The following is a 25,546-nucleotide window of genomic DNA, read 5'->3' as shown; positions in this document are numbered from 1 at the left end:
TTCGGGCCTTTCAAAGTAACTTTATATCAAAAATTCAAATTTTTACCAAAACTTCGTATTTGGACTAAAGTGTAAATGAAAATAAAACGGCTATGTGATAAATATTAAAATATTTATTTTGAAGTTGGTGGTACAAATATTAGTAATTTTAGAGGCGACATTTGCATTGAAAATTCATTCATATATTTATACAAAGGATATCTTAGTACATCCATTAATCTTTATTCAAAGATCCATTATGAAGAATATATGCAATATAACTAACGTTTACATATATGTTGTAATATATACTTATAGATTATTAAAAATTGGCTTATGATTACTAATATCCCGCAGCATGAAAAAATACTCGTTCTTGAGACAAAAATTTTCAAAAATACCACTTATGCCGAAATTTTCTCTACAAAGTCTCAGATATACCAATATTAGTAAATAAGATATTTACAAAATGTCATTATTGAGTGTAACTTCGATTATATCACATAAAAGTTTTGAGTAAACATTTTGGTGCATGATAAAAAAAATATAAAACTTAAGTAACTTTCTTTGTTAATCGATGTTACAGTCAAAATTTAAAAACTTTTAATATTAATCAGTTACTTGATTCGATCAGTACTTTTGGAAGAAAAATCTGCCACTTGAATTGATTTTTTTTGCAATCAAAACTCACAATTGATATACAAATAATAAATAAATACTTATAAACTAAACTCGTTTGTACAATGAAGTTTTATTAACTATAATATCACAAAAAATAAATACCACAAATTATAAATGCATTTCGCACCATTTATCTCACTGTTTTATTATAAAATATATCAACAAAAAATATTTCCCTATGCAAATATTACGACTTATTGATATATTTTAGTTAGTCCAATATATTTGCCCTAGTGAAAAGATAAGAATGCTTTGATAAATTATCTTCCATCTAACTATTTAGATCTAGGAAATAAATTAAGTATCAATCTCCGTGCTTCCGGCGCATTCGCCAGATTTAGAAAAATATAACACAACCAGAATTAGGAATTAAATCAACATTAAGAAATCGAACAGATAAAAACGAATTAAATTACTAGCTAAATAACCAAATATTATCTTTCTGTGAGAGCAAATCCGTGTCTGTAAATTACGAGGTCCTTGTGTCGAAAATCAAAATAAGCTGTAAAGTGGAATGCCATATTTGTCAAAACCACTACATATTCTGATGCAGCAAACATAGAGTACACTAAAAAAACAATTTTGACATTATTTAATTATAGCACAATTATTTTACTTACCGTATGGTTCGCATGAAGAATTATGTCTCATAAAGAAATATCCCGCAATAAATATAAATAAAAGATTTGTTCCCAAACATCGCTTCTTCCACTTCAAACTGTGTCTTTGAATCCTTTTATACTTTCTCTGTAAAATGCATATTAAAAACATGTACATCTCTGATACCAGAATAAACGTGATGAAGGCTTTTTCATGTATAGCTAAAAAAAGCTGCGCATTAGTCGAAACAAAGTATAACTGTTTGAAATTTTACCATAAAATTTTGACGATGTAAAAAATGATAATGTAACAAGCGATAGGTTTTCAACAATATTCAGCAAACAAGCTACATATCCCATCCACATGTTATTTCTGTTTAATACATTTTGATGATGGTTTAGGTATTCCATTGCAACATAAATTCTTGGAAGAGCTTGTAAAGATATGGCAGTCTGCCAGATTTCTCTTTGAGGTGAGAAGTTTCCTATAGCAGCAGATATAGATGGCAAAACATTATATACTTGGCAGTGAGTGTAAGTCGCACTTTCATAGTTATAGATTACGGAATAGACTATACAAAACACAAAAGCTAATAAGGGAAGACACATCACACCGACAACGAATTTTTCGAAAGACATTCGGATACAAGGATACTCATATTCGCTGTATAATAATCCATATCTTGACTTACTAGAGGACATTTTTTCACACAATATCCGAACGAAACAATTTCAATCATCAAAACATCTTGAAAAATTACTTCTTTTAGGTTATGTTACGAGAAAACGTCAAAACGATAACAAAGCTTTTGGCAGGAACACGCCTGCTGCTGCCTCCTGCCGAGCGATAATTGAGGGTTGCCGATGTATCAAGTGTTGTCGAGCTCCCTGATAAAAATAATATAATTATTAATGTATAAAATATCCTGTGATATCTTAATCATCCTTAAATAAATACATAATATAGGACAGATATTATACATGTATAACTGTTTTGATAAATTATACGAGTATGGAGGGCTTGTACCAGTATAACCATGTATTACTAATATCCTTCTAATATGTAGTGGTAAAGCGGTAATACCTTTATTAAAAGAAGTTTTTAATGCCAATAAAGCAAAATAATTCAGGTCAAATTTTTAACTAGATATTTTTTTTACTAACATATTGTAATTAGTTTAGAAAATTCATATAGAGTTCATTCATATTTTATTTGAGTTTTTAATCAATTTTTCTAAATATTTGTGTAGGTACTCAAATATATTTTTTGAATTAAAAAGCTGGTTTCCATTGAAGTTAATGAATTTAAAGGGCTATTTCGATCATAAAATATTTTAATGGGACATTATATATTTCTTGACATTTGGTGAATGTTTTTTTTAATAATAATTTTCTTTATAGCGAAATGTATTCATCGTTAGTTCTATTTCTTTAATTACAAATCTTTATTTACAATTAAGGTAACTTTGCCCTGCTTTTATTTCGATTTTGGCATATACAGGGTGTTTCAAAACAAATGCGAAAAACTTCAGGGGGTGATTCCTTGTTCAAAATAAAGGGTAGTTTGCTTTATAAACGTTGGGTCAAAAGTCAACCATTAGGGAGATTTCGCGGTACAAAGATGGCGGAAAAATAATGTTTTTATTTTTTATCTTGAAAACGAAAAGAGATAGACTAATGAAATTTTACGGCAGCATTACTGTTATGAAAACACACTTTCTGGTAATTTTTTTACTTTTTTAAAATGAGTGGAAGGGGTTGAAATAAACTACCCCTATCATTCTTGTTAATGAAATTTAAAGAAAAATCTTATCAAACTTGAAGTTTTTCGCATTTGTTTTGAAACACCCTCTATATCAAAATTAGTAAAATGACAAAAAAAATTAAATAAAAATAATTGGCTTTGCAATTATGAATACATTAGTGTAAATTTACCAGTTTAAAGCAGGTCTATGATTCCAAATACAATGAAAAAAATAATTTTAAATATATGATTGTATCTAGCTCATATGCTAAATTAAGCATGAAGTTTGTCAAAATAAAATAAAATGTTGGAAGCTATTTCTGTTAGTTTAAGTTTGAATTCAACATATTACAATAATTATGAAGTACCTATTTGACTTATTAGTGATACTTTTGATTTATATAGGCTATAGTACAGCTTGCGTAAGTATTTTTATAATAATATAATAATTTTAATTTTTATTAATATGGTTTTTCTGGTATTTGAATAGAACGGATGGTCTGCAAAAATAGTAAGTTACAAAAATTGTGTCGACAATGGAATTATAACGTTGCCAACAAAAGGTTTGAAGGTTGTATTGGATAAGGACTGTAACATATATGTTGACGGTTGTCTGGAAATTACAAAAAGCTACAAATCTGCTAAGGTAACTTTGATCTGAAAACGACAAATAATTACAATATTTTTTTTTGCTATACAGGGTTCGGCAATAGTGTGTCGGGCATGTGTAGCTCTTATAATAAACAACCTAGAAAGTTTTTATAAGTGCAAATCTAAAGTATGTGTTAGGATGTATTTCAAGAAAATAGTTTAACTTCTACAGGGTGGCTCAAAAATGTGTAGGTGGATCCGGATGACTTTTTTATTTACATCAACAAAATTCATGACAACTTTATCTTAATAGGAAAGCAGACCACACACAAGGAACATGTTGTGCAACAAGCTGGTGAGTTGTCAACAAGTTTCTTAGTGTGTCTTGGTTGGTCAATATGCTCCCTAGTAAGCGCAGTAAGCGATTTGCTTTATTGATTTAGATCTACAGGGTGTGCTATTTTCAAGTGTTTTAGATGGTTTCTTGTTTATGAGCATAGATACAAAGATGCGGCTTTCACATCACTGCTACCTGCTACTTTATATACCTAATATGAAATATATTTCTGATCCGGTTCTTATCTCTAGTCATCTTACAACTTATCGAAAAGGTGAAAACTGAGTCCTGTAGAATTTTTCAGGTAGAATCCAGTGGCGTAACTAGTTTATCCCTGCGAGTTGTCATTTTCGAAATATGAGCCAAATCCATGTTTTTTTTTAAATGGGACACCCTGCGTATATTAGTTTTTTATCTGATTTGCCTTGGTTATGGGCTCTCTAAAAATATAATATACTTCTATTATTATCTATACTAATATATAAAATCCTTAAGTGACTGACATACTGATTAATCACGATCCTGCTCAAACCACTCAACGTAAGAAGCTCAATTTTGGCATACAGGGTGATTCTAGGGTGTAGAGGTTCGATAAGAAGGGATTTTTTGAAATTCCAGTTCCAAGAGGGTGAAACCACCCCTCAAATATTACAATATTTTTTATTTTAAAAACGGCCAAGTTTCCGAAAAAACGCTTAAACACGTATATTTTATTTTGTTTTTTACATATTTTAAGATTTTTTAAAAATGTATACAGGGTGTTTCGAAAAATCTGGTCATTGAATAATCACGATTGTGCTTAAAGCGCTTGACGTAAAAAGCTGATTTTTGGAAAATAGATTGACTTTAGGGTGTAGAGGTTCGATAAGAAGGGATTTTTCGAAACTGGAATTCTAAGGGGGTGAACATTTTTTATTTAAAAACCGGTGAGTTTATTGGAAAACTCTTAAACACGTATATTTTATTTTGTTGTTTTACATATTTTAAGATTTTTTATAAATTTATACAGGGTGTTTCATAAAATATGACCATGGAGTAATCACGATTCTGCTTAAACTGCTTGACGTTTAAAGCTGATTTTTTGATAAACGGATTTACTGTGGGGTGTAGAGGTTCGATAAGGAGGGGTTTCTCGAATCTCAAATTCCAAGAAGGTGAAAACGCCCCTCAAATATTACAATATTTGTTATTTAAAAAACGGTTAGTCTTTCGGTAAAACGCTTGGACAAGCATAATTTATTTGTTTTTTTTACATATTTAGAAATTTTTTACAAAATCATACAGGGTGTTCCAAAAAGTTGGGTCATTTCTTAACCACGATTCTGCTTAAACTGCTTGACGTGAAAAGCTTATTTTTGGCAAACGGATTTTTCGAAAGTCAAATTCCAACGAGATGAAACTACCCCTCAAATATTACCAAGTTATATAATAATATCGCCATATTCTTTTTTCTCATGCTGACATAAATGTGAGAAAATTTGATCCAGTTTGTATGTTAATGGAAATTCTTGCTTTGCTTTATCATCACCATTATATATGATTAATTCGACGCCACGCTAGTAGTTCATAATAGAGTATTATTATTTTATGTAATACAATTTAACCAAATAATTTTACTTTCCATTCTCTTACCTTAATAAACTGCATTGAAAATGAACTTCTGCAGCGTTTAGAAGCTAAATAATGCATTTTTACATTGTTTATGAAAATAAAAATACAATACCTATATTACATTTTTACAAAGTTCACAAAAAGGCAAATAGAACAAAAAAATAATACCTATATAGAAGATTCCATTTAGAAAAATATAAATTTGGGTAATATATTTCAAGAATGACAGCTCCCAGAGAAAATTACGGTGCACAGTTTTCTCCTTTTGGATGAGTTTTATAGATAACCGAGATAAAACGGGGGTCGAAAAATACAAAATTTTCGAATTTGCACTGTATTTCAGGAAGTAACGGGGTTAGAACAAATCTGTATGTAGTTTTTTTAGTTTCGTGAGAAATTAGCACAGTGATGTGAAAGCCACATTTTTGTATCTCTACTAATAAACGAGAAACTCTGTAAAAACACGAAACTGGGACAATCTGTACATAAACGAATATAGTAATAAATGAATTTTATATAATAAAAACAATTTTAGGGTTCATATCATATTAAAAAGCCTCCATTGCCCATGATAGATGGTGATATGGATTTCTGCGAATTAGATAAGCAAATAAAGAGTATGCCAGATGCCCAAAAAGCAATTGACATGTTTGGATTGCCAGTCACATGTCCCGTTAATGCGGTATGTATTTTTTTGTTGTAAATTTGTGTGCGACATAGAAATATAAAAAAGACGTTTTAGATTGTTCAGACTTGAACTGTTGTTGAGTGTAGATATTATCCTTGTATATAAACAAGGATATTATAAAGTATCCTTAAACTATACAGGGTGCTACAAATTCGAGGTACGAGCATTGATATCTCGGTAACCCTAATAGATACGAACATGATTAAATTAGGGCAAACTTGCGCACCAAGAAATGCCATCAAATTTTTTTTAAAAATTTCAAGTATTGCTGAGTTTTTTGGAAAAAACTGATTTTTTTGAAAATTTATTTAAAACCAATATCAAATCCGGCTCTATTTTATTTTTAATATTAAATCTATTCAACGTTACAATATTGATAAGTGTTCAAACTTAAAAGAATAAAACTTAACTAAAAAACTTAAGAATGACGTGGGGTAAAACATTGAATACGGAAGATCAAATGCAATAAAATAATTAAAAATAATATAAATATAATACAGGGTGTCCCAGACATAAATGCAAGTATTTTAACTGGTAGTATAGTTCGACCCCAGAAACACGCCTAAGAGGTTTTTTTCACGAATTTTTTTTTAAATTCACAATAGGGAGGGTGGTAACCCTTTCGAACAATATGGAGCATTAGAAACTAGTTTGTAGAAGTTGATTTATTTATAATAACTATGATTAATATTATGCTCAGATTCAAATTCCACAATAAAAAAGTTAAAAATAATATCTTTAAATTGCTGACCTGGATATTATTTATTTGAATCTTTCAATTGGCTCGATTTCCTTATTGAATATTAGTTAGCGCTGATCAATATTGTTGCAATAAATATAATCAGATTAAATAAATATTAAAAAAAACAGAGTCGGGCTTGAATTTATTTGAAATAATAATTAAATAGTTTTGTTGTTGTTAAAGTACCCAAAACAAAAAAAAGTATAAAGCGTGGCATATCATTGTACTCAGGAGACCAATTTCTTTCAAAACCTGAAATAAAAATGCAGGTCCGTATTTAAAAAAAATAAGTTGGTCTCTCTATCTCACAAATTATCAGGTAATTTGAAAATTTAAAAATACCGTCAGATAGCCCTAATAAAGTGACTACAAGAATATACAATTAGTTTTTTGATTTTTTAAAAAGTAACGACAGGAAAAAATAAAATAGATTTTCAAAAAAATCCGTTTTTTTTTTTCAAAAAACTTAGCAATCCTTGAAATTTTTAAATCTTGGTGAAACATCCCAAGGCGCAACTATGGCCCAATTTAACCATCTTTGTATCTATTACGGTTTCCGAGATACCAATGCTTTTACCTCGAATTTGTAGCACCTTGTATATTACAATTATTATACAGGGTGGTCCGAATTGTATTCCCGAAACTTCGGCGGCATATTCTCAATATAAAAATAACCAAAAAAGTTCGTATAAATGTATGTCCTACAATGCTTAGTTTCAGAGATATAGGGTGTAGATCATGGTACAAAGAAAACAAGGTATGATCGATAGCGGCTCCAATTTCGTTAAGTTTGCGCATACCACCTGTGACGTCATACGCCATACAAAAATATATCCATATTGTTCAATTGCCACTAATAAAAACAGACATAAAATAGGGAAGAATTAGGACATAACCCTAAAAGTTATGTTTTGACATCGAGCTTGACATTTGAAAAATTATTTTCACATTTTGACACAATCAAATTTCACAGATGACACAATCTGTTTAACAATTTGAAATTGGCGCGCAGAGCTTGTAGACCAATAGTGCCGTTTATCACCTGTGACGTAGTGACCAACCTGCGCAATATCATACCTTGTATTCTTTGTATCATGGGTGTAGATTGTGTAGAAGTTTAATTTTTATTTCGATTTTTTCCAAATAATTTCTGAAGTAACGTCAATATGTATTTGGATGAAAATTGGTGTCTGGAAGTTTTTTGACATGAGAAATTTGATTTTGATGTCAATATGACTCCTAATAGTAGGGGTTGACATATTATACTGTTTTGAAGAAGAGTAATAACTTTTCGTCCGTACCTGTATAAAACTGCTGAGTGCAAAAATATACATTTCCGTGACTTTTCACGCAAAAAATATTTCATGGTAAAAATTGTTACGAGCAACCGTCCTCAAGATATTTAGAATGGAAATAGTCAATACATGTCATTATTGACATAACATAAACTCGTTGAGTAGATAGTTATTTGACTGAAATAATAAATTTGGGAAATTTTTATTTTTTTTAAATTAATCATAAATTTTTTTGCAAAAAAATGACGATACAACAGTTTCTGTTGAACTTTTGACACAAAAACATTTCAAATTTATGATTTCAGTCTAATAACTATTTAGTCAACATGTTTAATTTATGTCAATTATGACAGGTATTGATAATTTCGATTCCAAATATCTCGAGAGTCATTACTCGTAGCGATTTTTACCAAGAGATTACTTTTAGCTAAAAAACGTCGCAAATGTATATTTTCTTAATTAGTAGTTTTATACAGGTATGGACGAAAAGTTATTACTCTTCAAACCAGTTAAAAATATACAGGTGGCGCCCTCTATAAGTAGGAGTCATATTGACATCAAAATCAAATTTCTTATGCCAAAAAAGACCCCCCTATCCTAGACAGTTTTTATCAAAATATTGACTTTACTTCGGAAATGATTTGGAAAAAATTATTGAAATAAAAATGAAATTGCTACACCCTGTATCTCCGAAACTAAGCATTTTAAGACATACATTTATACGAACTTTTTTACTTTTTTTATATGGAGAATATGTTGCCGAAGTTTCCAGAAAACAGTTCGGACAGTTGAGTATATCAAGCAGATTTTAAACTATGCAAATATTAGCTCCCCTATTAATTTTACAGCTCAGTTGTAAATTGTTTTTTTAAATGTCTGCCTATGCTGAATACACGTGCCATTTTTTGGATAAGCCACGTGCCAATGTTGGATAACCCAATTTTGAGTAATTCAAGAAAAATTGTTTTAAATTACCTATTGTCATTGTCAAGTGTAATTTAATGTGCTGTCTACAGTACTATGTGACTATGTACCGGGTGGCCGACTAAGAATGGACGCCGGCTGTATCTCAGAAACTACATATCGGATAACTTTGGGAAAAAAATTATAATAAGTAAATCGACCAAAAGAAATCGCTGGAAATTCTTTTCAAGTTTGAAAAATGTCCGCTAGGGGGCGTTTCTCTGATAGCCAATTAGAAAACAGGGTTTTTCTCAAAAATATGCAGGTGAACAGGTATTTTAAGTATGACTATTGTAATGATCGAGAAATTTGTAATTTTTTTGATATGAGTATTTTGCTCTATCTCATAAAATAAAGTGGTGGGGGAAGGTTAAACTTGCTTTTATTAAAATAAGGATAACTCTGGTTTGGGTTAACCGATTTAAACAAACTAGGGCTCGTTTATAAGAGATTTTCTTCCTTAATGATCTCCAGTATAAATTTTGTTTCCATATTTATTTTCGTGGTAGCTAGAGGGCGCTGTTTGACATTATAACAGATTTTGCGCTTTTACATAAAAAATTTAAATAGGAGGCTATATTTCTGTTTGCACAGTTAAATAGAGTACAAGATTTCCAAAAAATCAGCGCAAACCGCAACTTTCTATCTTCTCTCTAACGGGAGATATTAAGAAAATAAATCATATTAGGCTGTCGCCTAGGATTATACGGTCTAAAAATTAGAGTAGTAGGCTAGGAAACAAAAAGCGGTAAATTAGTTTACGTCAAAATATCAAAACATACATTTTAGTTTCATTTTAATATCATTTAATTGTTATTTATCCATTTTCGTTCTTGATTCGACACCAGAAATTAAAACCCAGGCATATTGAATCCAATTACCTAGCTGGCCATGGAAAATATGCCACACCAGCGACTCTATCTACTAGAGTAAATGATGTCCAAGAAGCCCCACACATTCATAGCAAAATAAGTGGCACAACTGCACCAACTGCATCAACTACACCAACTACACTCATACTGATCATGATGGGATCCCCTAACAAAATTGGCAATTCGTCTCTTAGAAATTATGGATAGTTTATTATTTCATTTAGATAATTAAAAAAGTCCAATCATTCGCCATCCTAATATTCCTGCCTAAACATTTACCGACAAACGGTCTTGGTGCTGAACTACCTGCATCAAGGGTAGACTTGGACCAGTAGTGCATATTGAAAAGCGACCCAAACTACATAAACTTTAATATGATAATAAATAACACAAAAAAACAGGTAAAACACGAAAACAAATGAAATCAAGGACGAACTTGGATAAATAACTAAATGACGTTACATGAAATAAACCCCTGGTTTTCGGCCATACGAAATTCGGCCGTTTTCTGTCAAAACCAATATGGCGGCACAAAATTTCTAGAAATTAAAATAAAAAAAATAAAAATATTGATTGTCCGACTTTTGGACATTTTAATCTGAGAACTAGCTACGTATAATTAACCAACAAATTCGTAAAAATTGTATTGATGGACGATAATGTTACATAAACACGTTTAAAAACTTATGACGTCATTTTTTTTAAGAAAACGCCCTAAGTTCGGATGCATGAAAACTGAACTTAATCGTTTCGATATTTTGACGTAATCAAATTACCTGTTTTTGTTTCCTCGCTTACTACTATAATTTTTAGACCATATATAATCCTAAACGGCAGCCTAAGATGATTTGTTCCCTTAATATCTCCGGTTAGAGAGAAGATAGAAAGTTGCGGTTTGCGCTGATTTTTTGGCAATTTTGTGCTCTATTTAACTATGTAAAGAGAAATATAGCCTCCTATTTATTTTTTTTTCTGCAAAAGCGCAATATCTGTTATGGTGTCAAACAGCGCCCTCTAGCTACCACGAAAAAAAATATGGAAACAAAATTTATACTGGAGATGATTAAGGAAGAAAAGCTCTTTTAAACGAGCCCTAGTCTGTTTAAATCGGTTAACCTAAACCAGAGTTATCCTTATTTTAATAAAATCAAGTTTAATCTTCCCCCACCACTTTATTTTATGAGATAGAGCAAAATGGTCTATATAAAAAAAAATACAAATTTCTCGGCGATTACAATAGTAATATTTAAAATACCTGTTTACCTGCATATTTTTGAGAAAAAGTCTGTTTTCTGATTGGCTATCAGAGAAACGCCCTCTAGCGGATATTTTTCGAACTCGAAAATAATTTCCAGCGATTTCTCTTGGTCAATTTACTTATTAGAATTTTTTCCCTAAAGTTATACCACGGCATATAAATCACACGGCAGGCTAACTCTGCCCAGATCCCATTGTTTAAAATTTGACCTTCAAAACACCATTATGGGTGCCGAGTCAGGGCCGGATTAAAATGTATCAAAAAATTTCCCAGAAAATAAACTATTGCTAGACAGGGTCGTATTAAAAAAATACTGTAATTGACTGAAACTGAATTTTATTTACACAATACTTTTATCTAAACAAATGAATCGTCAACCGCGCATACTCCTCAAAAAGTATGTCACACAATAAACAAAAATAAAACTAAAAAAAAACAAAATATATCACTGAAGAAAAGAATAAAATAAATTAAGCCGCACGCTACTGACTCAAAGCTGCCGTAACTGTACGTTGTCGATGACAAAGACTACGACTGACTGCGACACTGGTTAATTTCTGTCGCTGGCACCCATAATGGCGGCGTGCGCAAGGGTATGCGCGTAGCGTTCCCGCCAAAGCGAGTTGGCCTGCCGTGTGATTTATATGCCGTGGTTATACGATAAGTAGTTTCCGAGATACAGTTGGCAGCGGCGTCCATTCTTAGTTGGCCACCCGGTACAGTACTGTAACTATAATACGCTAGTGTCCCCGAAATATAGTTTTGTAATTATTTAAAACTGTTTCGGATGAGGCAAAAGCCAAAGTTTAGAAAATACATACATTGACAAAATTATAGGATGACAACTTAAGGTACGTTCGCATTTGCCTGGTTTTGCATTATTGTTACCTGTTCAGTTTTAATTTTAAAATAGATGCAGTTTATCTTAAATTACTTAAAATCGGCTTGTCCAAAATTGTTCAGATTTGGCATTATTTCTTTATTTATCTATTATTTTGGTATTCAACATCGGCAGACCATTAAAAAAAAAACTAATTACGACTTAGCTGTTAAATTATTATGGGAACCAATATTTGGACAGTTCAAAATTTGCTTGGAATTTGCTATATTTCCAGCGACGATCACCACCCGGTAGACTTTGGTAATACAAAGTAAGTATTCTCTCCGTCAAAGACACATTTCAAAATAATAAGTTTTTAGGGCAAGATTTGTGCTGGTGCAGAAAAGAAATTTAGTATCACCAAGTACAAGAATCAACTTGGCATGGCCGCTGGCACATCAACAATTAAAGTAGAAGTTGAGCACGATGTTGGAAAGAGCTGCTATGAGTTGGAGTTCAATTTAAGTAAAGTTAAGAAAGGGTAAATTAATTCTAAATAATTTTTCTATTCCAATATACTATTTTTTTATTTGTATCAAAATCAATAAAATGTACCTACTTTTAAAAGACATTTTTATTTTGATTATCAATCGTTACATATAATTCGTACACTTTAATGCCTAATTGTATTTACATCACAGTATTTTAACTTTAACGCTATGTACAAAACAATAATCTCATCATTAAGATAAAGTCTCACGTAATAAAACAGTTAAAATAGACTAGATTTTCAATCATATCGATATTATCTCGTCAATTTTATAAAAATAACGTTGCAAGATATTGTAATTAATAACCAGTCAATTATAATTATTACCCTTAAGAGTACCATACCCAAGCAGCATTTGGACGTAGGGACAACGTTGTGTCACGCGACCAAACGTCGGGCGCAACGTCGGCACAACCACTGGCCAAGTTTGGAGAATAATTTTTGGGTCGAAACGACGTTGGATACCTACGTTGGCTAGCAGCCTAATTTAGCACAAACTGGAACGTTGTTTAAAATCCTAATTCACAGAAATACAAAACTATAATAATATGGCGTCTAAGTCGCGTTTTATCCTAAATTGGGATAATTATAGTAAAAATATTATTTTTATGATTTAGTTAGAGACATATGCCAGATGGCAGTAAAGGAAAACAAAACAAAAGTATTTAAGTGTGGAGGATGTCTGAAGATGATAATTATTGAATCATTTTAACCAACTCTGTAACTCGTTACCGGAAAAGAGAATAATTTCGCAGTCGAAAAAAAATTGTTTCCGTGTGTTGTTTAGGGCCAAATATTTCAAGTTAATGTATTCAAAAAGCAGGAATTGCTATTTTAGGAACAAAACATTTTCTTATTCAACAACATGGCGGCTTTCACTTTGTTGTTTTGGAGATTAAGATGGAGTAGTTCGAGTAGTCGCATACTGGACTAATAAAGTCGCAGTTCAGCCCTAACAGGTAGTATACTAGCCGCAAGATTGCCTAATTTAGTCATCCTAGAGTCTAGCTTGTGCCGCCCTCTATAATCTAAATAAACGAGGGAGTGGATGAAGTATCGGTAATATGTCGATGTATATTTAAATTTACTTTTATATGTACCTTTCTTTTGTCCCATTTTAATTAAGTTTTTTTTATAAAAACAAAAACAGCACTGAACTGTCTGACTGAACAGAACAATGAAGTGAAAATTAAAGGTTATGGTTCAATACAGTTGCAAAAAGGTAGTGGCTCGACGTCCTACCAACGTAAGAATAAGGAAATCTAAACACAACGTTGGAATTAGTAAAACAGACGACGTTTGCATAACGTTGGAATAGGTCCTGAAAGTGACGTCGGAAAACTCTTTATTGCCCAACATTGTAACTACGTTGTTCGAATCACCTAAAGATCACTTAAGCAAAAAAGGTTACAAGACAACGTTTATTCGACGTCGCAGAAGCTTTTACTTTGTTGTAGTACTAGTTCAACGTCGGCACAACGTTACAACAACGTTTATATTTATTTTAATACCTAAGGTACGGAGCTAACTATTTTTTGTAACTAATCCAACGTTGTGTTTGGTAAACATGTGGTCGCAAGTCTTGAAAGTGCTACTTGGGTAGTGTTCTCAAACTTATTCGATTATTGGCTAATTGATCTTATAAAAATATATATGGACATTTTAAAATACTCTTAATTTCTAACACAGCCACTTTTACGTAAAAAAGTATTGTCACTATGTTTCACTTTTCTTCGGTACTATTTGTCGATCTGTTTTCATCTGTAACTGCATTAATCGTATTTTCTTCTTTGGTCTGTACATCTATTTTATCATGCTCATTTGAACAAGAGATATTTTGTTGGTTTAAGTTACAAAAATTTATTTCGGGACATTCTGTCTTATTTACTGAATCACAGTGATCTGTATTTTTTGTATCGCTATTTTCTGTCAAGGACTTGTTTGTTTCTGTCGTACTTTCTTCCAATGTTTCATCTGATTGCGGGTTATCTGTTTTCGAGTCCTTTTCATTCGAGTTTCGAATTTCCTCTTCAACTTCTTCCTGTATATCCGGTTTTTCTAGAACTGATTCGATTTTAAACCCACCAGATGTCCCAATAGTGTTTATACTGTATGTTGAGCCTTGATACGAGTGCAGTTCATCGTCTATTATTCTCACAGCTTTCAATGTTGGCGTTGATCGTTCCGAGTATATAAACATTTCTTTCGAAGAAGATTTGAACATGTTTAAATCCTAAAACGAGTAAAAAACAAACGTTAATAAACCTACACGCTTGCTTCATCTATAAACAAGCTCAGTGTAAATCAAAGCCCAATCTACGGTTTCGTAACCGTAGATGGAGCTAATGAATGAAGCTAATAATGATGCAAAATGGGGTTGCAGTTAGAGACACCTTAAAATGTTGATGTATTTTAAAGTATTATACAGGGCGCGTCTCAAAAGTGGCTCCCTATAACATTTTTAATTTTTTCAGATAAAATAACGAGATTTGGTATGTTAGTATATGACATAAATGAGGATTGATTGACGTATTCAATTGTTTTCGGTCACTTCCACTTTCACCGGAAACGACTGCAACTTTTGATTTTTAAATGGCATCCTCGGTATTTTTTTACTTTATTCGATAGAAAGTGACACTTTGAATCGAATGCCATATCATATGTCAACTTTTGGCATTCTCGGTTAATAAAAAATCGTATTTTAAATTTCAATCTAGAGTGTCATGGGTATGTTAAAAACACTAGTTCTTAATCAAAGAGCCTTGGAAAAATAGATTTGATCGTCTAATGGTACTAGGTCTATCTTAGCCCACGGCCACACACAAAGCGTTATTTGCGTTTTTAGCGTGAAGCGTCTTTAGCGACTAAAACAAAATAACAGGATTATATAGGAGTGGCCACACCAAAAGCGTGTAGCGGTCGGCGTGTCTCGCAAAAAAAGCAAATGAAAACAAATCAGTTTGTTTTCATTTTCAAATTCAAAAATTTGAAGGAAATGTTTATGTTGAAAAAGTAATAAATTAAAGGAATATTTTCTTACGCGTAAAAAATAGTTTTTTCTATGCGTAAAAAGTGTTTTTTTCTGCGTAAAAAAAGTTTTTTTAACAGAAACAAATAGTTTTTGACGCGTAAAAAATAGTTTTTTTCGTGTAACAAATAATTTTTTTACACATGAAAAATTTTTTTTTGGGTAAAAGGTTTTTTTACTAGAAACAATAAGTTTTTAACGCGTAAAAAATAGTTTTCTACGTGTAACAAATAGTTTTTTACACGTAATTTTTTTTTTGTGTAAAAAAGTTTTTAACCTTATGACGCGTAAAAATTAGTTTTTTACGTGTAACAAATATTTTTTCACACGTAAAAAATATTTTTTTTTGCGTAAGAAAGGTTTTCTACCAGAAACAATAAGTTTCTGACGCGTAAAAAAATAGTTTTTACGTGTAACAAATAGATTTTTACACGTAACAAATAGTTTTATACGCGTAAAAAATAGTTTTCTACCAGTAACAAACCAGTTTTTTACGTGTAACAGTTTTATTCGTGTAAAATAATAAAAATAATTTTTACGTGTAACAAATGTTTTTTACACGTAATAATTTGATTCACTTTTACAAAATTTGTATTAAAACATCAATATTTTTGATAAACACGTGGACTGCTCACAAATACACGTCGCGTCACTACGTATTTCTAAGCCGTTAACACGTTTTGTTACAACGAGCTCGTGTGTCAAGGCCGTCTCACTAGCTCGTATGTCACGGCCTTGAATTTTTACTCCCAGCACGCGTAAAGAAGTTTTCCAAAATGTTTCATAAATCACGTCCTAAAATTGCATTAGCAACTAGAAATATTTACTATTCTATTATATAATTATAATTATTTATTATATTATATTATTATTATAACAAGTACTGACCACAAACAATACAACATAAAAATAAAACTATAAACATATAAACTAAAATTCGTAAAATAAATGGCAAATAATAATTATTATTATTTTTACACAAACCACTGGCACTAGCAGTAGATTGTGTTTGTCTCCGAATATATGCCCCGGCCCGTCCACAATTCAATCCCAGAATCTTCTATCTTCGTCACTTCAACGCTAACGGCGCCGATCTCGCCTATCTCTTTCTCACAGGATTGATTGTTGGACGGGCCGGGAATCCACGAGCTTGCGACGTTACTAATTGACATCTTGATAGAAACTGCAGACCTGCCGCGTCTTTTGCGTGTTTTTAATGGACACAAATCAAAAAAAGCGCTTAAAACGGTAAAATCGCAAAAAGCGCTCGAGACGCAAAAAAACGCAAAACGCTAAAAACGCTTTCTATGTGGCCGTGGGCTTAGGTACTTAAGTGTAATTTCTGAGTTTTTGTTTGTCAGATCGAAGGGTCCAACAAAATCGGCCTAATGATGGGATTAGATTCCCGCAATCGGTCTTTGGATGGTTGTTTATTCTGATAAACTGAATGCAAAAATTGGTACACTTGTAGGGGTTAAGGTCTTTTTACTTTTTTGTATATTATGATGCCTTTATATTATGCTTATTTTACTAATGAAACTACTTATAACTAACATTATTACTAATGAATTATTTTTATTTTCATTTGTATATACCTCGTAACTTGGACAGCAATGATTCAATTTGCACGTTTCTCCTTGACACGCGACCAAGCAAACAGGAGGAAGTTTGGTGTTTAGTTTTTCCAAACTAGCACTTTGTCGAAAGAACTCTGGTTGTATAGTCACTTGGGTTACTCCATTTTCGGCAAAGAATTCTTTAATTTCCTCCATTATATTTCTATAAACCTGCATATTATATTAATAATTATATTAAATATCTTTAATTAAAAAAACAGGAGTAAACAATCATTTTACCTTAGGATCTTCGAATATAATATGAATTGTCGAGATGATCTTAGAGGCTGTGAGTTGCCAAATATGAAAATCATGTACGTTGATTATATCAGGAAAATGATTTGTCAACTCTTTTTTCATTGTTTCGATATCAATTGTATCTGGCATCGTTTGGAGCAGAATTAAACAACTTTCTTTAACTAAAAGAAAAGAAAAATAAATTAATACAGGGGGAGCCAAGGCTACCGAAAAGTTCTATATTAGAATTTTTGGTTTGTAAATTTTATTTTAATTTTTTGTTACGTAAGCTTCATTCAGAACCTCGCAATTAGTGGAATAAATTAGTGAATTCAATTACACTTTATACTTTTTAGTTTACGATCATTAATTAAATTATTATTTATTATTATAATTAAAATTAATAGAATGTCCTAGCAACAGCTTGCTTTAGTCAGTTGTATCCATAGAGAAAACCTAATATTCACCTTATAAAACAACCAACTTTTGATTTCCAACCACAATTTCTCTTGACATTTCTCCAAAATTTTGAAGTATAATTAGTGGGAAAGTTTGATAACTTTTCCTACTAATTGAAAATGTGTTAAGGCAAATTCGAAATCTGAACTAGACAAGCGCACTTATAATGACAAGAAAAATGAGATGAGGAGAATGGTAAAAGAAGAAAAGAATAAAATGTGGGATGACAAATGCAAAGAAATTAATACGTATATAGGCGGAAGAAGGAATACGGAAATATGGAGATTTATAAAAACAACAACAACTGAAAAACAGGAGTCAACCCCTATAGAAATAATAACCAACAAAGAATGGGTGAAATATTATTCCAAATTGTTGTCAGAGAACAGACCTGAGTATCAAGAACCACCACAGCCAGAAATAAACATTGAAGGAGAGGAAATCTACGTGGATACCAAACAAAATAAAGACCGCTATAATGTCTTTAAAGAATGGAAGAGCATGTGGCCCAGAGAGAGTATATGCGGAACTCATAAAATCTGGAAGCAAAAAACTGTTTAGAATGTTAACAAACATAGTTAACCAGTGCTTAAATGGTCATCCAGTACCTGAACAGTGGAAAAAAGCATATATCTCCTCTATATATAAAAAGGGCTCAAGGAAGGATCCCAATAACTACAGGGGAATTTCGGTCACCAGCACTATGAGTCGCCTCTATGGAAGGATACTGAGGAACTTAATTGAAGAGGAATACTCCAGCTACGAAGAAGGAGAGCAGAATGGTTTCAGAAGCGGAAGATCATGTACAGATAATATCTTTGCATTGAAACAGATCATCGAGAAGAAATCTGCAATGAACCAGGAAGTTCATATAACATTCATCGATCTACAAAAAGCATATGATACAGTGCCAATAATAATATTATGGGAAGTATTGCACGAATCAAGAATTAACGCAGCTCTGATAAAAGCTGTACAAAATCTTTACCATGGAGGAAAATCACAAATAAAAGCGGCCAACGGTCTCTCAGAGGAAAAAAAAATCACTAAAAGGCTCCGACAGGGTTGCTGTATATCCCCAATACTATTTAAAATTTATATTGCCAAGGCCTTACATCTATGGAAAAGAAAATGTAACGGAATGGGTATAGAACTAAATGACATATGCCTATACACCTTGCAATTTGCAGACGACCAGGCCATAATTGCAAACGACAAAGATGACATGGAATATATGGTGCGGAAAATAATTGAAGAATATGCTAAATGGGGTCTCACAGTAAATACAGAAAAAACAAAATACCTTCCAATTTTAGCTAATACAGAAAATCTTATTTTAGACAATAATATGGGAATTAGGGCATGTGAAGATTACAGGTACCTGGGATCGATATTTACAGGAGATGGAACGGACGATAGAGAAATAAACAACAGAGTAATACAGGCACGATGAGTTATCAGATGCATAAATGGCATTCTATGGAGCACTGAAATTACAAAAAACAGGAAATATAATATATACGACACTAGTTAAAAGCATATTACTCTATGGATGTGAAACATGGCGACTCACTGAAAGGAATAAAAGGAAATTAGAGACAACAGCAATGGACGCGATTAGAAGAGCAATGATAATTTCACGGAGGGATAAGATCAGAAATGAAGACATTAGACAACAGATGGGAATAGAGGGAACAATAGTAAATGATATAGAACAAAAACAATTAATATGGTACGGCCTTAAAAAACCTACGAAAGAATTCCAAAACAAGTCATTCATTGGATACCACCTGGTAAACGAAAGAGAGGACGTCCCAAGAAAACATGGATGGAAGGAATAAGAAGGTCGATGAGCGAGAAAAATCTGACCGAAGATCAATGGGAAAATCGCACAGAGTGGAAGTTAGGCATCGGACAACGTCGTAGGACGTTCTGACCCGAATTTATATGTATGAAAATGTCTACCATTAATATTTCAATATCTCAAAAATCAAAGATTTTAAACATATTTAACCCTTATAATAAATACCTCTTTTTGGGCCCAAGAATCCAAAAATGAAATAAAATACCGGGTGTTCCATAAGAAAAAATATAACTTTGGTATGGATCTTACTTCTGAAATACCCTGTACATTTCAAAATAATTTTAAATTGTACACATTACCTCCCCACATATACCAATAAAATATTTTGTTTCTACATCTTCCCGTTTTCGTATAATCAACCGAGGCGAATGAGGAATTATATTATTAATTTAACTTACTATAAGGGTAGCTTAAAATCATGATGCAGGTAGCTGAGACTACGGATAGAATGGGATCCACGAATTTTGCCACGTAAGGATCAATGAAGAGTATAATAACTGAGCATGTCATCACTACTGCACACCCTGTAACATATAAAAGTATTTTTCATAAAGTTCAAGACTAATTTTGCTGTATTCTTCCTACCGATAACATCTCTGGTAGCCTCCCATAAACCTTGTCTCTTTTTCGGAGGCGATGAGAATATGTGTCTCGTTCTGGACAATCTTCTTGCACCTTTACGCACCGAATCGTTGACAACGACTTTATTTAAAACGACGTCTCCACTTTCGGTGACGTACAGAAAACTGCCTTGATGGAAAGTGTATCCTCCGATAAGAAGGTAGCAAATTCCGTTAAGGATAAGACCTGCAGCACCTGAAAAATATATTCAATTTTCGAATTAAAATGGTAGTCGAGTATATGAAAGTTGAAACCACGGCTAAATTCGTCGACTGGGACTTTTCATGTGGATGGGCCATATGGGAAAACGGGAAAATTCCCTGTGGGCCAGTGAAAAGATAGGCCGGTGGGCCGACCGGTCCCGATCAGAACTCAAAAAAAATTGGATTAGCAAAATTTAAATGGTTAATCTTCTAACTAAAGTGACAGTAAGATTCTTAGAGACTCCATAATTAAGTAATCAATTTGCATCAGTATAATCGTCAGTTGCTTATAAACATAAACAGCAATTTGTAAAATAACTATTGTAAGATGTCTTTCTCTCAAAAAAAGAAACATATTCTCTTTACCGTGTTTCAAATAAGTCCAATCGAGTTATTAAAGTTTGAAAATTTAAAAAAAAAGATTTATTTTAAAAAAAAATTGAGTCGCCTCAATTTTTCGGTGTTTGCATCTCTTTTCGTGCCGTAATATCAGAGATTAAGAAACTATACCGTGGAAAAATTTGCGGTGAACAGGAAGTTCTAAAAAGTTTTCTAAAATACACAGGAAAATTTCAAAGAAAATGCACGATTTTTAACATCTTTTTTTGCAAAAGAAACCTCAGACTTGTTCTTGAGGTCAAAATATACCACCCCTGAAAATATTTGCACTTATTTAAGACACACCCTGTATAGCAAAAAACTACACGAACAATTTTCCAGCGCATGTAATTATTGGACTACTGCAGGAGGAACACTGCAAAGTTAATACGCATAGCTTACTGTTAAAAAAACATTTTATGTGTAGCCATTTAGCAAAATAAAACACTAAATCACCACAATACACCAAAACATTTTTATTTTTACACTGGACGCGCGTTTCGTTAACCATGTTAGCATCATCAGCAGATGATTATAAACTAACTGTATAGTATGTATGCTGTATATATATACTATGAGTTAGTTTATAATCATCTGCTGATGATTATGATGGTTAGCGAAACGCGCGTCCAGTGTAAAAGTAAAAGTGTTTTGGTGTATTGTGGTGAATTAGTGTTTTATTTTGCTGTGTAACACCAAAGGTTCCAACCCTCAACTGTAATATAGCCATTTAGTGGAAAATAAAGTGCCATGATGTGTATCCTTTGCGACAACGATGTGTGAGAGAATAATTTTCTTGGTAAATTTAAAAAAATACCTTAAAAGTTGGATAATTAACTTTAATCTTAATTTTTTAAAAACCAGTACTTTTTGACCTTACCTCTCTACAGTACTAAGAGCTATTATTATTTATCTATCGTGTGTTAAAGTTTCTCAAAATCGTGACTCAAAATCGTAGCCTATTCCAGATCAAATTACCGTTATCGATAATGGAAATAAAGCAGTAGAACCCTGTAAAATTGATCTCTGTGAAAATTTGATCAAGACAATTTCAATTTTTTTAAAAAACAGAGGCAAAAGAGCTTTTAGCTTTTTTCGCACGAGCGAAAAACATCCTTACTTGTATATTAATAAATAAAATATGTTTCTTCGTTATGGTTATTTTGTTTTTGTGGATTTGGGCCGGTTGATTGTCATTCTCGGGCCGGTTTCCACTTCCCCATCCACCCCTGCTTTTCAGGTAGATCGTGTACTTTTTGGGGAGTAGTTTTAGGGGAACACCGTGCTCGGTCAGCTTTTATTTTCCTTTTACAATTTTTTTGCCTTTCCAATTTTTTTTGCAAGCTCCCTAATTTGCCAGAAATTTGCGATTGATTGAGAAACCTGTCATTTGGATGTTTTTTTTTCAAATATTTTATTTTTATTTTAATTAATAATTTTGTTAATAGAAATGAAATGAGAGAAATAAAGATGGCGAAAATTTATATTTAACATATTAACAGATTTTTACCATGTTCTTGATAAAAATTGAGCTCCGGACTCCAGACACCGATATTAATTTTAATTTATCTTCTATAAAAAGGGCGTTTCCCTTTAAAATTGTCCAGTTTGGCTAATTGGAGCTCAATCTTTGTCAAAAACATGATGGTGAAAACCGCATATCGATATCTGTTACCGTTTACGAGTTACGGAGTGTTTTTCAAAAATGTGCATTTTTAACAAATCGCTGTAACTTTTTTGCTATGGAAAATTTTGTATTTTTATGAAAACATTTCCAAAGCACCTTTTTACGAAGATTTTAATGGTTTAAGCTTATTTTTTTAAATTAATTAGTTAAGAATCATCAACAGAAAATTTGATTTTCTATATGGGAGACCCTGTATAAAATTAATTTATTGAAAATATTTTAAAATTAGCATTCCAAAAATATAGCACACTTGATATTTTGCTCGATTCTTCTTCGAGATATAGAGTTTATAAAAATTTGCTCACTTTAAATAAGTGGGCTTTGAACGGCGCCCGACTGTAATACAAAAAAATTCTAGCTGTGAGCATCAATTAAAATGAAAATATTGAGAGATGCAGAATTTTATAACAATTTAAACTATATTTAACCAACATCAACACATTTAAACTATATCTAATAACAATAAAAACAAAAGCAAACCAAAGACATGAGATTTTGCTACAGGTGTTCGACATATCGATAGTCTTCTGTTTTTGAACATTTGTGGCAGAATTCATTAACTCAGTGGGGGTGAAAGATACCCTCTCATTACTGCTAAGTATTTCTAATTCTTGTTTAGATTTAAAGCCCTAAAAATTTTTTTTGAATATTTAAAAATAAGAACCTTTATTCGTCCGCAAAGATATCCATAGGATTAGATCCATAGGCACTAAGTCCGGCAGCCTCGACGGCCATCAAGCTGGGATCTTGATTACGTATTCAATTATGCTTGAAATTGGAAATCAATTATTCTTGAACTGAAAAAATAACTATATAATAATAACCTACTATCTACTATATAGTTTAACGTGGCGAACTTTTAAAAATTTTGTATTTCGAAGGGAATTTTGGAGAGGTAATTTTAAGTTCTCTTCGGTTAATTAAAAATATACAGGGTGTCCCAAATAAAAATCAATTTTTCTGTTGATAACTCTTACACCCCGTCCATTAATATGGATATTGTAGTAAGTAGTAACTGAGTTATCTAATGGGTGCAATATAGGTACATGGAATACGTATGAAGGAATTATCCACAGCAAAAAAGTTACAGCAATTTGTTAAAAATGCACGTTTTTTAAAAATACCCCGTAACTCCGAAACGGTAACAGATATCGATATGCGGTTTTCACCATCATGTTTTTGATGAAAATTGAGCTCCAGACACCGATATTAGTTTTCGTTTATCTCCTATAGAAAATGGTGTTTTCCTTTAAAAACGTCCAATTTGACCCACACCTACCTATACATAAAACAAACAAAGGGTGATGCATCTCGTCCTGGTGATCGATGTGCGCCAGAGTTTGAAAGGCCTCCACGTAAATTGAGAAGGAAAACGAGCCCAAAAAGACGCAACAGATCAGCATGGTGATGACGTCTATCCGGGTCCAGCCGAAGGTGTTTTTCAATTTGTTTTCCTGTTTCGTCCTGTTCGGATTATGTTTCTTCACTTTGTTGTCTTGACCTGACGGTTTACTGCAGCATTCTTCTTCTTTGATGTTGTCAGTGCTTTCGGCGTCTTTCATTTCGTCAATTGGTTTTACCACTTGGCTGCAATGCTGGAAATGGTTTATTAAAATTATAAAAATTGTAGGTACTTCATACAGTGTGTCTTCGGATTGTCTTTACAAGAGGATTTTTTTTTATTTTTAACTTTCTGAGAATAAATCATTTTTTTTTTGTTTCTTCTAAAATGGTTAATACAGTTTTCAAATTTCCATACCGTGTTAGAAACAAATTTAAAAAAAAAACATGAAAATATGATTGAATTTTTTTAACTTTTAAAAATTCAAAGGATCATGGTGCTCGGTGGCATAGAGGTACAGCTCTCGTCTACCAATTTAAAGGTTCTGGGTTCGAATCCTACAGCCGACATTTCATCAGCCGACTATTTTTAATAAAATAAAAATAGTTTGGGTACCTAGGTCCACTCAGCCTTAAAGGAGTACTTGGGATTCACAATTCTGAGGTAACAATAGGCGGTTGAAGTGTAATGCTAGCCATATTACCTTCCTTGTGTACCGAACGGCTCTAGTATGGCAAGCTGTACCTTGCTACTCCCAAGGCGTTAAACGCTATATACGGGAGCTATTATTATTATATATAAAATTTAAAGACTTACGAGGGTAATATCATTGCGATAGTTATTATTAATTTTGATTAGCGTCATATTTTTTGGTGTTGCTAAAGTATCACAATTTCCGATAACTATTATCGCCCTTTCCGAAGCATTAAATTAAATAGATTATGTGCTTCTTTAACAAAAAGCAAAACTGCAAAAAATATGACGTTGATTAAAATTGTAACGGGATTAACCATTTTAGAACAAGCAAAACATTTTATAAAGAATGTGTTTTTCTCAAAATATCAACAAAAAAATTCTTTTTTTCTCTTGTAAAAACCGCCCGGGGACATTCTGTATATGAACGTAAAAGAATATATGATATAACAGAAGGAGGAAGAAATAAATTACGATTCATATTCTTTGTTGTTATCATATTTCCCAATAACTATTATCTCCCTTTTCGTAGCATTAAACTAAATTAATTTTATGCTTCTTAAAAAAAACAGCAAAACATAATATGATGTTTATTAAAATTCTGCCAATAACAATCTATAAAGCTATGAAAACAAAATTATATTATCATAGAAACGCGTTTTGATTTTAAGACTTCGTTTTTATAGGA

General features: G+C 32.1%; 3 protein-coding genes across 3 annotated transcripts; 1 reads left to right on the top strand and 2 right to left on the bottom strand.

The window, feature by feature from the left end:
- Nucleotides 1-720: 720 nt before the first annotated feature.
- LOC115880363 (post-GPI attachment to proteins factor 2-like) lies at nucleotides 721-2,130 on the bottom strand. The gene is made up of 3 exons (XM_030897578.1): nucleotides 1,535-2,130; nucleotides 1,281-1,481; nucleotides 721-1,228 (listed from the first exon to the last, which is right to left on the bottom strand). Exons 1-3 carry the CDS (start codon nucleotides 1,959-1,961, stop codon nucleotides 1,095-1,097), a joined length of 762 nt encoding a protein of 253 aa, XP_030753438.1. The 5' UTR covers nucleotides 1,962-2,130; the 3' UTR covers nucleotides 721-1,094.
- A 1,107-nt stretch (nucleotides 2,131-3,237) lies between these two features.
- On the top strand, nucleotides 3,238-12,725 carry LOC115880200. The gene is made up of 4 exons (XM_030897338.1): nucleotides 3,238-3,425; nucleotides 3,494-3,649; nucleotides 6,078-6,224; nucleotides 12,561-12,725. Exons 1-4 carry the CDS (start codon nucleotides 3,363-3,365, stop codon nucleotides 12,723-12,725), a joined length of 531 nt encoding a protein of 176 aa, XP_030753198.1. The 5' UTR covers nucleotides 3,238-3,362.
- Nucleotides 12,726-14,188: 1,463 nt separating this feature from the next.
- On the bottom strand, nucleotides 14,189-24,417 carry LOC115880354 (zinc transporter 10-like). The gene is made up of 6 exons (XM_030897566.1): nucleotides 24,103-24,417; nucleotides 20,520-20,750; nucleotides 20,333-20,458; nucleotides 17,615-17,793; nucleotides 17,354-17,545; nucleotides 14,189-14,963 (listed from the first exon to the last, which is right to left on the bottom strand). Exons 1-6 carry the CDS (start codon nucleotides 24,383-24,385, stop codon nucleotides 14,454-14,456), a joined length of 1,521 nt encoding a protein of 506 aa, XP_030753426.1. The 5' UTR covers nucleotides 24,386-24,417; the 3' UTR covers nucleotides 14,189-14,453.
- Nucleotides 24,418-25,546: the final 1,129 nt, after the last annotated feature.

Source organism: Sitophilus oryzae, unplaced genomic scaffold, assembly GCF_002938485.1.
Source record: "Sitophilus oryzae breed Bouriz unplaced genomic scaffold, Soryzae_2.0 scaffold_1081_pilon_pilon, whole genome shotgun sequence".
Classification (NCBI taxonomy): domain Eukaryota; kingdom Metazoa; phylum Arthropoda; class Insecta; order Coleoptera; family Curculionidae; genus Sitophilus; species Sitophilus oryzae.
Note: the sequence above shows the minus strand (reverse complement) of the source record. Positions and strands in the feature narration are given on the sequence as shown.

Bases quoted from the DNA above. Each gene is read 5' to 3' on its own strand.
- LOC115880363 (XM_030897578.1), bottom strand. From the start codon at position 1,961: ATGTCCTCTAGTAAGTCAAGATATGGATTATTATACAGCGAATATGAG. The intron at 1,482-1,534 runs GTAAAATTTCAA...AGCTTTTTTTAG, and splicing joins TACATCGTCAAAATTTTATG to CTATACATGAAAAAGCCTTC. The intron at 1,229-1,280 runs GTAAGTAAAATA...TTGTTTTTTTAG, and splicing joins TTCTTCATGCGAACCATACG to TGTACTCTATGTTTGCTGCA.
- LOC115880200 (XM_030897338.1), top strand. From the start codon at position 3,363: ATGAAGTACCTATTTGACTTATTAGTGATACTTTTGATTTATATAGGC. The intron at 3,426-3,493 runs GTAAGTATTTTT...GTATTTGAATAG, and splicing joins TAGGCTATAGTACAGCTTGC to AACGGATGGTCTGCAAAAAT. The intron at 3,650-6,077 runs GTAACTTTGATC...AAACAATTTTAG, and splicing joins AAAGCTACAAATCTGCTAAG to GGTTCATATCATATTAAAAA.
- LOC115880354 (XM_030897566.1), bottom strand. From the start codon at position 24,385: ATGAAAGACGCCGAAAGCACTGACAACATCAAAGAAGAAGAATGCTGC. The intron at 17,546-17,614 runs GTAAAATGATTG...TATAATATGCAG, and splicing joins TTATATTCGAAGATCCTAAG to GTTTATAGAAATATAATGGA. The intron at 14,964-17,353 runs GTATATACAAAT...TACTCGTTTTAG, and splicing joins ATTGCTGTCCAAGTTACGAG to GATTTAAACATGTTCAAATC.